Source organism: Vipera berus (genome assembly GCF_964194415.1).
Source record: "Vipera berus genome assembly, chromosome: 1".
In the NCBI taxonomy this organism is placed as follows: domain Eukaryota; kingdom Metazoa; phylum Chordata; class Lepidosauria; order Squamata; family Viperidae; genus Vipera; species Vipera berus.
The window spans coordinates 65,946,605-65,961,583 of record NC_138202.1 but is presented as its reverse complement, the minus strand read 5'-3'; the positions used below and the strand labels follow the sequence as shown (position 1 = coordinate 65,961,583).

The 14,979-nt window shown below is 40.0% G+C and overlaps 1 protein-coding gene across 2 annotated transcripts in view; it reads left to right on the top strand.

The window, feature by feature from the left end:
* Positions 1-14,979, top strand: part of BMF (Bcl2 modifying factor) — a 47,557-nt gene that overhangs the window by 16,014 nt on the left and 16,564 nt on the right. For both annotated transcript variants that reach the window (XM_081314717.1, XM_081314716.1), the window contains 2 exons: positions 1,169-1,489; positions 3,343-3,506. In XM_081314717.1, the coding sequence (XP_081170843.1) occupies positions 1,174-1,489; positions 3,343-3,506 (480 nt within the window). In that variant the 5' untranslated portion in view covers positions 1,169-1,173. The remainder of the gene's footprint in view (positions 1-1,168; positions 1,490-3,342; positions 3,507-14,979) is intronic.

Below are 14,979 nucleotides of genomic sequence, written 5' to 3'. Positions count from 1 at the left end.
GGCCAACCAGCCCCCATGATTGGCTGGGCCCCTGTGTGCCCTACACAAGGCTGCACAGCCATATTTTGACCCCTTTGCAGAAGGCCAAGACATTGGGGGCTTTCCTTACCTCTGAGGGCAAGATCTTCCACAGTGCAGGGGTAGCGGTAGAAAAGATCCTCTTCCTAGATCCCACCAGTGTAAATTCTGGTGGGATCCTGCCTGAACACGTGGGATGGGCTGATGTGACTGGGGGAAGCCGGTTTCATAAGTAGCCTGGCCTATGCCATGTAGGGTTTATATATACACAGATGCACAAGAGAGGCATTCATATACATTATATGGATACAGAGAGATATATTGCACACTTTCCCTTAAATTTTATTTTTCTATGCATTTTGCACTGCAGAATTTTTAAAATGAGAATGTGTGCATGTGTGTGTGTGTGTGTGTGTGAGAGAGAGAGAGAGAGAGAGAGAGAGAGAGAGAGAGAGAGAGAGAGAGAGAGAGAGAGAGAGAGAGAAAGAGATACATATTTATTCTAGTTCTCCTATGGACATGGGAGGTATTTCTCCCCATTCTAAATTTAAGATGGCAGACTTAGAACTTTAAGTAGTTCATTTTCAAGACAAACTCATGGAACTTTTTGCATTAAAATGGCAAAAACCAGCTGTACCTGGATGTATTTCCTAGTAAATTTGAGTAGCACACTCAGTCTCAGGATTCCCTGGCTCTATTATTTAGATTAACAAACATTAATCAATGTTTTCAGATACCGTACATTACAAATTCTCAAAACTGCGTAGAGAATTCAGAACAGTATTTTTTGAGAGGTTTTTGCTTGTTAAAGCATTAGTGTGGTTTATAGCCTCTGCATTCTAAAATAATTTTCCTGGAAGCTATTTTTTCCCCCCTTTAACTTTCTTCATAGGGCTGACCAGACTGTAAACAGTCTGAACTTCAAATGGCATTTTGTTTCCCATTTGCTTCAGAATTTTGTTTTAAAGAAGAAGGGAGAACTCGGTCAGAGGGCCTCCTTCACTAACCAATTATCTTTTATTCCCCAGACAGCATTCAGAAATAGCTTTGTGTGGTAGCACAAATGAAATGCTTGTATGTTTTTACTCTGCTATTCAATAGTGTATTATCTAGCTGTGTAATATTGTTATTATTAATTATATTTTTGCAGGGGAAATGGATCCCCCCGTTTACCTGGAAGATGATTTTTCCCATTTGAATGGCCTAGATGATGATGTGTTCCACTCGGATGACTGTGAACTGGTCAGCCAGTCCAGCAAGATGGCCTTTCGTGGCATTTTCACCCAAAGCAAATCTTACAACTGCCTCCTGGGCAGGTTCCAGCTCTTCCCACTTGCACACTGTTGTGGCCCAGGCAGCAAGCATGCCAGACAACAGGACAAGGCAACACAGACCCTCAATGCATCCTCTTCCAGCCAGGATATCATGTTACCTTGTGGAGTCACTGAAGAGCCTCAGAGACTCTTTTATGGTAAGAATCATACTTGCTCCTTAGTCTGCGGTGAAAAAAAAAAAGGCAACGAACGATAGATATAACCTGTTCCCCCCCTTTTTTTTAATGAACTGTGCCATTTTTGAGCAAAGCAGCAATTGCCGCTTCAGATAGTTATCTCAGAACCTTTTGCCTGGGTCTGCTTGAAACAGATACAGGGAGGTCCTGCGTCATGCTCAGTGTATTTTACTTAGAGCAGGACTGGGCAGCCAGCACCTCAAGACATATATGTGTTGTCTTGTCTTTGTCTATGGAGATTCTCAGTCATCCAGGTCACGGTTGTCCCAAAGGTGCTTTTTAATGAGGCAACTGGACTTCCTTGTTTCTCTTCGAAGACCTTTCACTTCTCATCCAGGAAGCTTCTTCAGCTCTGACTGGGTGGTGGGGAATGGAAGGATCTATACTCCTTACAGGCAGCTGGTCATTTGCATTCTTTTAGAGCAGGGGTCTTCAAACTCGGCCCTTTTATGACTCATGGACTTCAACTCCCAGAATTCCTCAGTCCATGAGTCATAAAAGGGCCGAGTTTGAAGACTCCTGTTTTAGAGAGTTTGTCTTTGGTCACCAACATTTGGCAGCAATGAAACCTTCCATTGGATTTTGGTGCCAAGTCACTTAGAAACAATCTTCCTAATACAGGTCGTCCTCGACTTACAATAGTTCATTTAGTGAACATTCAAAGTTACAATAGCACTGAAAAAAGGGACCTATGACCATTTTTCACACTTACGACCGTTGAACCATCCCCATGGTCACATGATCAAAATTCAGACACTTGGCAACTATTTATGATGGTTGCAGTGTCCTGGGATCATGTAATCATCTTTTGCAACCTGACAAGCAAAGTTAATGGGTAAACCAGACTCACTTAACAACCGTGTTACTAACTTCACAATTGCAACAATTCACTTAACAACTGTGGCAAGAAAGGTCATAAAAGGGGGCAAAATGTCTCACTTAGCAACATAAATTTTGGGCTTAATTGTAGTCATAAGTTAAGGAATACTTGTTTATCCAAAAAGAGTTCATGTTAGCACAAAAGGAAGATGATGAATGAAAAATATATTAATGGTTTGCATCTTAAATGCAGAATTAATGAATGAATTGCTCTCAGTTGACATTTCTAGAATGTGCTATAGGCTCTCATTCCTTATAGACCAATAGTAGCATCTGCAATAATAATTTAGAAGAAAAGTAATCTAAGCTGTCGTCTTCTCAAATTAATTGGTAACTAACTGCAATTCAAATTTAATTCCTATTAGGGAATCAGTGTGTTGTTATGGTTTTGAATTGGGACTTGGCATAAAGATCCCTGGTAAATTTGAGCTAGTCACTTCCTCTCAGTCCAATCTTCCTCATGGAGTTGTTGTGAAGGAAAAATGAGGGGAGTGCCAGCTTTAACTCCCGGTAGAAAGGTGGGGCATAAATGCAAAAACAAAACTAAATTAAATGTTGATTAAAATCATATTAGTTGCCATGGGTATAATATGCCAAATTAGAGTTCAATTATATTTTTTAAAAGAAGCAGTTTGGTGTAGTGGCTAAGGTGCCAGGCTAAGAACCAGAAGCCTATGTATTCTAGTCTTGACTTAGGCACAAAGTCAGCTGGTTGACCTTGGGCCAGTTACTCTCTTTCAGCCCTACGAATCAGGCAATGGCAAACCCACTTCTGAAAATCTTGCTAAGAAACTGAAGGGCTTAATCCAGGCTGTCAATGCTAACTCAGAGGCACAACAATTAACAAAAAAATTGTCGAATGTCATGCTGTTGATGGCAAAAAAGATCTTATACCATATTATGATATAAACACCTTCTTCTATGATATTTGGCAGGAAATGCTGGATACCGTTTACATGTCCAACCAGTTGGTTTCACATTGAATCCACATCTCCAGGAGGAACCTCAGGAAAGTCTGCAGGAATTGCGTACCGAAGTTCAGATTGCACGGAAGTTGCAGTGCATTGCAGACCAGTTCCACAGGCTTCATCTACAGAGGGTAGGCAGCTTGAAGAGCAAGTAAATTAGGGGTAGCTGTAAGAATTAATTCATTGGAAGAAGGCTTTATGAATATATTGATTAGCCAAGTAGTATAACCTCTGCACCATCACTGCCAATATGCTTAGAATGTGCTTTGTGTCAATATTGACAATATACAGTTTGTTTCAAAACTGGGACTTTTTTTGAAATATATATCTGTTATTCTTTATTCAGTCCTATTGTAATTTGTTTACAGAGGTAGCTCTGCCTCACAGAAATACTAATATAATTATTGTTTCTGAATGTAAAGTTGGGTTTCCTTTGTTCAGTTATGCTGTAGCTGAACCCCCCCAAAAATAAAGTTTGCAGGGAGCTACAGTATAAAGAAAGAAGTAGATTTGTTTCTGAATGTCTTCTATTAAGACTATTGAACAAAGTAAAGAGAAATCAATGAAACTAAGATGAAAAGAATCTTTCTTAGCGGTGGGCAGGTTTAGTCCTTCTGAGGAGGGTTCTTAAATACAGTATATACTTTTTATTTTCTTTCTGCTTACCAATCTACCACTTTGAGCCTTGCCTTCTGCTCCCAAGGACAATTTAGAAACTGCAAATATTTTGATGGGTACCTATTTACCTCAGATTTATCACTTTAGCAGGGGTGTTAGGAGAAGGAGAAAGAAGAAGGCCTCTCAGTCATCCTCGATGCTGTAAGAGGCTGGTCTTATGTTTCCATTAGTCATGAAAAGGTAGAATATTTTCTGTTGATTAAGTCCATCAGCTGGATAGCAGAAAAAAGCAAGGCTTCCAGTATAATACTATCATCTTAACCCCAGGAAGCCAAATTTCATGCTTTGACATCTAGTCTCAAATGTAGTTCAGCCTCAAATACCATGAATAATCCAACTCCCTCCCCTAATGCTCTGAAGTATCCATCACTTTGGAGATTTCCTCTTCTTTTGGTGCTGTCTTGTGAAACAGATGAAAGAAACTAACATGGCGTGATGGGTGAAGCAAGAGGCCATGGCAATAGTCCTTGTTCATCAAAAGCTTTGAGTGCAACAATAACAGTGCAAAGCACCTGTGTAATTCTCCCAGGTACCAAAAGTAGTCTATATTATAATTGTTACAATAAAGAGAGTTAGTACGGGGGCCCTGCTTGCTTCAGAAATGTTTTAAAACAAGTACTTTGAAACTTGCACACACACAGAGCACTTTTCTGGTCTTACTTAAAGCAGCCAGAGTTTTTCCAGGCTTTCTTGTAATTGTGGGGGGGGGGAGTGCTCCTGCTACACTACAGTATATGCTATCCATTCATTAACGTGACTGTTAAAGCAGCAGCTGTGTCACAAGGAAAGCTGAAAAAAGGCAGGCTGTTTAAGTGAAGAGCAGGGAGAAGCTGCTCTTATGCACAGGCATAATCCAAAACACTTCTCATTTTCAAAGCCAGCTAACCCTATTTAGTTCTATTTTCCCCGGATTGCAAATAGATGTAAGTCTCCCAAAACTGATCGAAAGGCTTGCCACTAAAGCTTCTTAGTGGATGTGTTCACATAACATAGTAACCCTAAAAATAAGTTAGATCGATAACCAGGTTTGCATAATAGGCAGAGTCATAAATTAACTGAAATGTTTGGGTACATCTAGCACACTAAGCCACATAAAATAAGGTCTAAACCAACCCAGGAGGAACCTTAAGCAAGCTTAGCATGTTGTGTCAATGCATCTGCTAGGTTTTTAATTGATTTTCTTAAATCACATTTTGTATGAACATGGCCATTGAGTTTCTAGCAAAGATGAGATGCTAAATTTGGGCTGCCAACTCTACTGGCACTCCGAGGTGTCTTTTGGCATCTTCCCAAAGAAGATCTTGGTGCCAACCCATCGTCAAAGGAGTATTGTGTTAGACTTTTTGATTAAAGTTCTCTGCAAGGGAAGATTTGCAGAAGTAGCGTAGGAGGAGTCCTCACAAGGGTCACCACAAACTTTTCTATTTTGAAAAATATCCTACACCTAACCAATCAGCTACAAAGTTCTGAGCATCTGTTCTTTCCTCTGGGTCTTTCAGTAGGAGGATCTTTCCAAGGAAGTTATCTTTGAACCCTAGGTGCTTTTTCATTCCCTTCCCTCTCCCCTTTCTCTCTATTCACCCCCACCAGCCTCCGCTTCCCACTACTAATTTGTAAGGTACGCTTGTGGATTGTCCTACCTTGTGTGAAACCATCTGAAGCAGATCTCTCAGAATGCTTTGCAGGAGAGCAGGAATCACCCAAGCCAGTTTATTTTAACCTCCCAAGATTTATCTGATTTCAGCACGGACCACTTTACATTCCTGCTGAGAAGAATTGCAGTCAGGAGTTTATCACTGCTGCGGGTTTCTGTTTCTTTTCTAAAGACAAGTGCTTTGGTTAGGGGCCAATGAGATCCATAATGAAGTCTGCCATATTTGTAAAGGAAACTTCTGCTTCTATGAAAAGAATGTACTTGTGGAAGATAAGAAATTCCTTGGAGCTGTTTTAATGGCTATAAATCAAGCAAAGAAAGTCTCACTGCCTGATTGTGGGTGTTTCCAACTGAACAGGAGTAGTAGCCTGCAACCATTTCAGGAAGCTGTTGTGGCCCTGGGTCATGCGGGGGATGAAACTAGGCAATAGCTGCAGAGGGCTAGAGTTTAAGTTACAGCCATTGCTATTTCCTATATAGGAACTCTGCGGCAGCTGCCAAGGTCTTGCAAATGCAGAATTCACTCAGGGTAGGAAAAGATGTGTGTATATGTTCACTGTGGCTAGATTTCCATGCAGTGCCAGATGTTCAGATTGCTCCGTTGCTTTTCCTACATTCTCCAGCTTTGTTTTCATTCATTTCACCCTCTTTCTCCCAGACTTCTGCCCACAATTTTTGGGATGTAACTGTGCTTGTGTGAAGTGTGTTTGGGGGTGGGGGTGAGGCAAATGGTTCTACACAAAGAGTGATATCTCGGATTTTACATTCATCAAAAAAGAACAGTTTTGCCAAAGTGTGTGTGTGTGTCTATGTGGGAAATGATTTACTAGAATAAAAGCAATTCCTCAAGCGCTGGAGTACAATTCTAACTTCTTGCTTTTGGTAAATATAGGGACTCCTCCATATGTTGATGGGTGAGAGAAGAATTAATCAGCTCCCTCTCCCCTCAAATCTTTCTGGCAATGTTTTTCCCATCCTAGATAGCATTCCATCAGCATCTGTCCCTAATGTCAGTTCTGGGGTAGCTAACTTTGTTTAGAGTGGCAAAGGTTAACAGGGCTTTGTTTTTCCTGTCAAGAGTCCTGAAGGGAAGCTGTAGAACTGGTTGTAACATGACCCGTTCCATCTGGGGAGTGCAGCTATCCAATGTCTTTGTCTGGGAAATGTGTCCAAGAATGCCCCAGGGGAAAAAAGCTGTAACCAAAAAAAAAACAAAAAACCGAAATGTGGATCTTCCCCTCCCTTTTCTTCAGGCAAGATGTGTGCGTTGCTGTGGCACCCAGAGCCAGTGAGGAACCACTGCAGAGCAGGAATAATGTAGGAGCATCGTGTGTCATCCAAGCATGTGGGAGAGTTGGTAAACAAAAGCGTCCCTCTTTACTACGAGCTGAGCTGAGCCAGGCGAGAGAGGAGGAGCTCTTCCTTTTTCAGCTGAAATAATGAAGTGGCATAAAGGAGGAGAGAGTGTATGCAAGCGCTCTCTCTCTCTCTCTCTCTCTCTCTCTCTCTCTCTCTCTCTCTCTCATATATCTATATGCTCTCTCTCTCTCTCGCTCTCACTCGCTCTCTCTCATATCTATATGCACCAACTCCTTATTTTAAACATAAACACTTGGTCTGCTACCACTCAACTTATTACTAAGTTTGTGCTGCTGGCTTATATTCCTTTTGGCCATTTCCCACTGTTGATAAAGACAGTGGTGTGTTGTACAGTACTTTTCTGGAAGAGTATTGGTGACCAGAACTGTAATTTGTTTATTGTGTCACCTCAGAGGTATGTTAGCAATCAGATTGTGTAAAAAGGAAAGAACATTGTCTTAGGACCGGTGGTCTTTCCTATGTAAATGAAAAGAACAATGCCTATTCCATGAAGGTGTTCCCATAAGAACAAACAGGGAAACATGATAAAATGTAACATATCCAATCAATACTTTTATTAAGGATTACAGCCCTAATTAAAACGGATCAAGGAAGATGATGCACAATTGGAACATAGAAGAAATAGTTGAGGAAAGAGATGACTTTGTTTTAGTAGAAGAATTATTGAAATGACCAGATGACCATCCACTGAGCATGAATGGTTAAAAACAGCCTTTTCCACCTGGTGTCCTGAAGAAGTCCTACGTGGCTGAGATAAAAATTCTTTCACTGTAACACACAGAGCTAAAATTTACCAATATTTCTACCTTCAGTAGAAAGGAATCATATTGGTTACAGGTAGACTTGAATTTGGATTTCCTTGGGCCTTGATCAGTATCATAATCCCTACACCAGTTTCAATAACAAATATTTGGTGTTTATCTGATTCTTTTTTTAAGTTTACATTTCCATGAAACTATGTTTACAGGAAATGTTAAGCCTGGATTTAATTTTATGTGTATGAGACTCTGTGAGCCAAATGAAGCTTTGAGTTTATGTTTGCTTCTCCTTCTCTAACTGGATTTAAAAAAAATATTAATTATGATTCATTTTCAGCTCCTTGGACTTTGGGCCTATATATGAATTAGGAATCAATGTTTAACATAGATTCCAGTTCAACATTTGGTTTGTCCTGCAGTTGATTAGCATTTGTGTTAAACCTAAGACATGCATATTTTGTATTTCTCCTCTCTATTGGGCAGGTGAGAAAGGAAATTGGTTTACCTAATAATTTCCTGTTTGCAAGTATTCCATTATTGATTTATTAATTATGTGCCTTCAAGTCAATATCGACTCTTGGTGACCATATGGATTGATTTCCTCCATGCACTGTGGTCTTTCAGATCTTCTAACAACCTATCCATCACTACTGTAACTGAGTCCATTCACCATGCTGCTGGTCATTCTCTGTTTTCTTCTGCCTTGACTAGCAGTTTAGACCTCTTCACATAATGTGTCTGAGGAAGGATAATTTGAGACTGGCTATTTGTGTCTTGAGTGAACGCTATGGGTTGATTTGTTCAATGACTCATTTGTTAATTCCTTATTCTCATGAGTCTTCTCAATTCAAAGTTTAAAAGCATCAATACTCTTTCTATCCTGGTCTCTTAAATTCCAACTTTCATTTCTGTAGGTAATAGAAAATACCCTGACTTGTACTCTTTCTGATCTTTGTAAGTAAGACACATCATAGCACCTGAATAACTTTTCCAACAGCCAGTGGTTTAATTTTTAATTTGAGGTAACAACAGACATAAACCTCCTATTGTAAAAAAACAAGAAAAAAGTTAAGGAAATGATTGGTCCATTAGTGGGGGAAAGTGGCAAGAAGGTGACAAGCAAGAGGGAGAAAGCAGAACTATTTAACTCATTTTTTGCATCTGTCTTTACACAAAGGTAAAAACAGTCCAACCTATCAAAAACAGTGCCATAAAAATAAAAACACAAGATAGACAAGAAAATGGTAAGTGAGCACCTGTCCAGCCTAGACGAGTTCAAATCACCAGGACCAGATGGATTACACCCCAAGGTTCTCAAGGAACTGGCAGATGTGATCTCAGAACCACTGAACTATATTTTTCAAAGATCCTGGAGCACTGGGGAACTACCAGAGGACTGGAAGAGAGCTGAAGTAGTTCCCATATTCAAAAAAGGGAATAAAACAGATCCAGGAAACTACAGACCTATCACCCTGACCTCAATACCTGGGAAGATTCTGGAAAAGATAATCAAACAACAAATCAGCGAACACGTAGAGGCAAACAAAGTCATTACTAAAAGCCAACATGGGTTTGTCAGAAACAGATTATGCCAGACAAATCTTATTGCATTCTTTGACCAAGTGACAAAATTAGTGGCCCAGAGGAATGCTGTGGATATAATTTACTTGGACTTCAGTGAGGCATTTGATAAAGTAGATCACAAACTACTACTTGATAAGATAGAAAAATGTGAGTTAGACAGCATCACCACCAGATGGATTCGTAGCTGGCTGACCAGCTGTACTCAGCGTGTGGTCCTCAATGGAACTGCATCTACATGGAGGGAAGTGTGTAGTGGGGTGCCCCAGGGCTCTGTTCTGGGCCCAGTGCTCTTCAACATCTTCATCAACAATTTGGATGAGGGGATAGATGGTGAACTCATCAAATTTGCAGACGACACCAAGCTAGCAGGAATAGCCAACACTCCAGAAGACAGGCTTAAGATACAGGAGGATCTGGACAGACCTGAACACTGGGTGCTACCTAACAAAATGAAATTTGATGGTGAAAAAAGCAAGGTTCTACATTTAGGCAAGAAAAACTAAATGTATAGGTATAGCATAGGTGGTACCTTGCTCAATAGTAGTAACTGTGAGAGGGATCTCGGAGTCCTAGTGGACAATCACTTAAATATGAGCCAGCAGTGTGCTGTAGCTGCCAAAAAAACCAACATAGTACTAGGCTGCATTAACAGAGGGATAGAATCAAGATCACGTGAAGTATTAATACCACTTTACAATGCCTTGGTAAGGCCACACCTGGAATACTGCATCCAGTTTTGGTCACCACGATGTAAAAATGATGTTGAGACTCTGGAAAGAGTACAGAGAAGAGCAACAAAGATGATTATAGGTCTGGAGGCTAAAACGTATAAGGAACGGTTGGTGGAATTGGGTATGTCTAGTTTAATGAAGAGAAGGACTAGGGGTGACATGATAGCAGTGTTCCAATATCTCAGGGGCTGCCACAAAGAAGAGGGAGTCAAGCTATTCTCCAAAGCGCCCTAAGGCAGGACAAGAAGCAACGGGTGGAAACTAATCAAGGAGAGAAGCAACCTAGAACTAAGGAGAAACTTCCTGACAGTTAGAACAATTAACCAGTGGAACAACCTGCCTCCAGAAGCTGTGAATGCTCCAACACTGGAAGTTTTTAAAGAGAGACTGGACAGCCATTTGTCTGAAGTGGTATAGGGTTTCCTGCTTGAGCATGGGGTTGGCCTAGATGACCTCCAAGGTCCCTTCCAACTTCTTCTTGTTGTTGTTATCATCTGAAGATAGAAGTACAAAGGATCAAATACTGGAAAATATTTTTAAATGATTTCTACAGCACTTTTGGTGTACAGTAAGAGCATATTAAAGTCTATGACACAGTAATACTCCATCTGTAGTATGTCTGAGCGCGGCTCACCCATCTTTTAATTTACACACTGAAACTTCTTTTAGTCATTTGGAGGTTGACAGACTTCACTCTCCCTCTCAGCCAATTACAAATTTATTTAAATTTGTGATAGCTGTCTAACTTCAACAAAGTTTTTGAATACGAATATTCACAAGATCTAGGGAGCAGAATAGCTTATTTTATTGTACCTGTTCAAAGCAAGGCCTGCTAAATTCATCACTTCAGACTTAATCTCAAGTAACAATGCATCACAATCATGCAGTGCATGAGTGCAATTCTAGCAAATCAGATCATGGTTAGTCAAAGTGTTTGTTCTGTTTTAGGAAAAAAAGCAGAAGTAAACAGTTTTCTTCTTGACTTTCTTGTGGCTCCCAGGCTTTTACTTAATAGACCGGGAGTCTATAAAAAAATGGAGGCAGTTTATTTTTGCAGTATGAGAGTGGCATGTCAACAGAATCCAGGAGACCTGACTCCAGTCTCCAGCCTTGGCCCCTAGATCTGGCTGAGATAATGCTTGAGGGCTTCTGGGAGGTTTTTGTAGAAAATGAGCTGTAATTGAGAGCTGTATATATTGACCAATAAAAGTTTACAGCTGTGAGGCAAGAAGGAGGAAAAAACATAAACTGTTACATTCTTCCTGGCTTCTGCAGCAGTACGGGAGGCAAATAAGAGACACTCCTTTAAAGGTGTTGTTGTTAATGCAGTATTGTACAACTAAACAGAATCAGAAGTTTTATTGTCCTCTCCCACCCCCAAGGACTGTTTCTCTGGCCTTCTGTGGTAGGGTTGTGGGGTTGTTGTTGATGTTGTTTTTTGGCAACGTGTTTCTTGTCTCCTACACTATCCCCTTTTAAAAAGTTGCCTTTATTAATTTTGATTAGTTAGTATGATGCAACACAACTCCAAGGAATTATGAGAAAGAACTCTGCCTTGAAGCAAGTCACAATCAATTAAAAAATGTTTCATTTGGGACTGCTGGCAAGTTTTTTGTTTTAATTAGGCATAGGAAAAAAAAATGGTTCAGGGCATTCTTGTCTGTACAACTGTGCGTGAGAAAGGTAGGAGCTTAGCAGGAATATCTCTGCGGCCAGCACTGTTTAACTCATTTTCTAGATTTAGTAACTGAGTCATCGTAGCTGCTGACAAAAGAGGCTGAATTAATGGAGACTTCATTGTTACACCTGACTTCTGGCCTTTATCTGTTTCTAGCAGGCACCTTCCAAAGATTTTCTCAGCATTATCTCAACATTAATACTAATTAAATATTTATATTTTTAATTTTTGAGATTATTTTTTTTGTTTCGTTAACTGTCTCATTCTGACGTTTTGGGCTCCATATGTCTCCTTATGAGAAGTATGCATTGAGAAAGACAGATTTTTTAAAAAAACTTGTTAAAAGATTAGAAGCAGAAGGATATTTTTGCCCATGCTTTAAACAAAGTGTTTATGAATAAAATATTTGTTTCTCTAGCAGTTTGGCCCTTGAAAGGAACAAACAAAAAAAATCAATGCTTAACACAAGGACAAACTGTGGCAATGGCAAATTTGAATATTATAAAATATTACAAAACAAAAAGAAAGGGTGAACTGTGGTAAAAATATGCAAAGGAGAGTCAACTGGCGGGAATGTAGTGAGTGGGTGTATCTCATTAGTTTGTGGGCATGGAACTGACACTAGTTCTCAGATTTTGTTTCTTCTTCTTGAAGCAGATCCAATATTTTTGTACCATGATGATGTGTAAAGTGTGGATTTGTTTATAGATCTGCCAATGAAAATATTTGCAAAAGTGCCTTTTCCTGGTATTGACTTCCCATCCTGTAAAGATCATGATCCCTGCCTTTAAAATTATTTCCTGTCTCTTGTCAACAACATGGACTCTTGCTTTGATCCCTGCTGGTGCTTTATCTTTTCTTCTTCCATAATCTCATGTTTGCATCCATCCTCAGCTGCTCTTTGTCTTCCTATTACCTGCTTTGGACTATTTGGGGTCTGCAGCAGGCATTTATAACCTGGCGGTCTTCAGATATGTTGTAAGCAGTGCTTTTTTTGTAAAAGAAAAAGGTGCCGGAACTCACACATGTCATACAACCTGCCTTGCCTACCCTACAAGGTTCCATCCAAAAAAGGTGCCGGAACTCCGTTCTGAGCGTTCTATGAGAAAAAAAGCCCTGGTTGTAAGTAGCGCTCTCATTTACCTCCAACAATTGCCCATGCCAGAAAGGACACCAGGTTAGGGAAACGCTGCATTACGTGGGTTTTCCCCCCTGTTCCATGCCTTTTTTTTAATCTACTTCTGCTTCACCTCCATCTTTTCCCTGCATTCCCGTTTCAGTAGCTGCTGACTTCTGCTCAATCTTACCTTCATTTGTTTCTAGAGTTGGTGTTAACAAAAGAGAAGAGTGTTTGAGCCAACCCAAACTGGTTCAGAATAATTCCACTATCAAGCATCTTATTCTTGTTCAGTGTTGTGCTGTCTCTATCTCATAGTATCATTGTGTATAAGGGGTGGAAGGGACCTGAGATATTATCTGATCCAACCTTTTGTCTAGTGCAGGAATCTGTTGCTGCAGCATTCCTTTTTTTTATTATTGAAAAGTTTTACAATACATTTTTTTTAAAAAAAGACAAAACCCCTCCCAACCCCCTCCCCTCTCCCCAACCCTCCCCAACACCTCCCTCCCTTCCCCCTCCCCGACTTCCCAGAGCTCAATACAGGGTATAAAAATACAAGCAGTCATAGTCTACCTTATGCAAACAACAATAAGTTATTAAATCTATCGCACTTTAACTCTTATAAAATAACTACAAGCAATTTAAATATCACATCAATACTTATTCAAATGCTAGATGAAACTTTTTAGTCCCATATTTATTCTGGATATAATCAATCCATCTTCTCCACTCCACAATATATCTCTGTTGCGACTGGTCTTTCAAGTACGCTGAGATCTTTGCCATTTCCGCCAGATTGGAAACTTTTAAAGTCCATTCTTCTATAGTCGGCAGTTCTTCCTTCTTCCAATATTGCGCTACTAAAAGTCTCACTGCCGTAATTAAGTTCAACATCAGCTTAGTGTCCACAACACTAGTATCAATAATAATGCCCAGTAAAAGCTGCAGCATTCCTGATGGATAGTCCTCCAGTCTATTTCCCATCAAAGGAAAAGTCCTTTGGTATCAGTTTTTGTCTGTTGACCAACTATTAGAGCAGCTGAATTGACCTCAAACTGTGCTTGCCTAAGGCAATGTTTCTCACCCTGGGCTTTTGCTGGGGAATTCTGGGAATTGAAGCTACCAGGTTTGAGAAACACTGGTCTAAGGCATTCGTACAAAATGGTGATTGATCCCTGAATGTTTTCTTCTAATTGGCCATTTTATTAAAAACTGAAAAATTCCACCAGGAGTGACTACTATATCTATCTGAAAAGACAATGATCTGGAATTCAGAATAATGCCCCACTCAGTATAGGTAGTCCCGGACTTACAACAGTTCATTTAGTGACCATTCAAAGTTACCACAGCACTGAAAAAAGTGACTTATGACCATTTTTGCAACCATTGTAGCATCCCCAGGGTCACATGATCAAAATTCAGATGATTGGCAACTGGTTCATATTTATGACAGCTGCAGGGTCCTGGGGTTGTGTAATTAGGTTTTGTGACCTTCCGACAAGCAAAGTCAATGGGGAATCCAGATTCACTTAATGACCACGTTACTAGCTTAACTGCAATGATTCACTTAACAACTGTAGCAAGAAAAGTCATAAAATGGGACACTTAACAAATGGTTCACTTAGCAACATAAAATTTGGGGGTCAATTGTGGTCGTAACTTGAGGACTACTTCTATTAATTCAGTATACTGGATTCTTAACTATTGATTAACATGAATTCCCTCTACAGTAAAAAAATCTTATTTGATCCTCACACTCTTGCACCAAGACACAAAAACACAGTTATGCACATACATATTATCCTTTCAGCAGAAATAGTTAAGGCTGAGGAAACAATGGCAGGATGGAGATAAGGGGAAGGAGGGGAAGGGATAGTGCACTGGGGGAAAAAGAGGGGAAATTGAAATAAATTGAGGGGAAGTAGCTGAACAGGGAAGGGTAAGTGTTAATATTGGTTGAGTTGGACAGCATGTATTGTAATGTTCAGTGTTTTGGAGAGAAAATTTGAAAGAATTTGCAA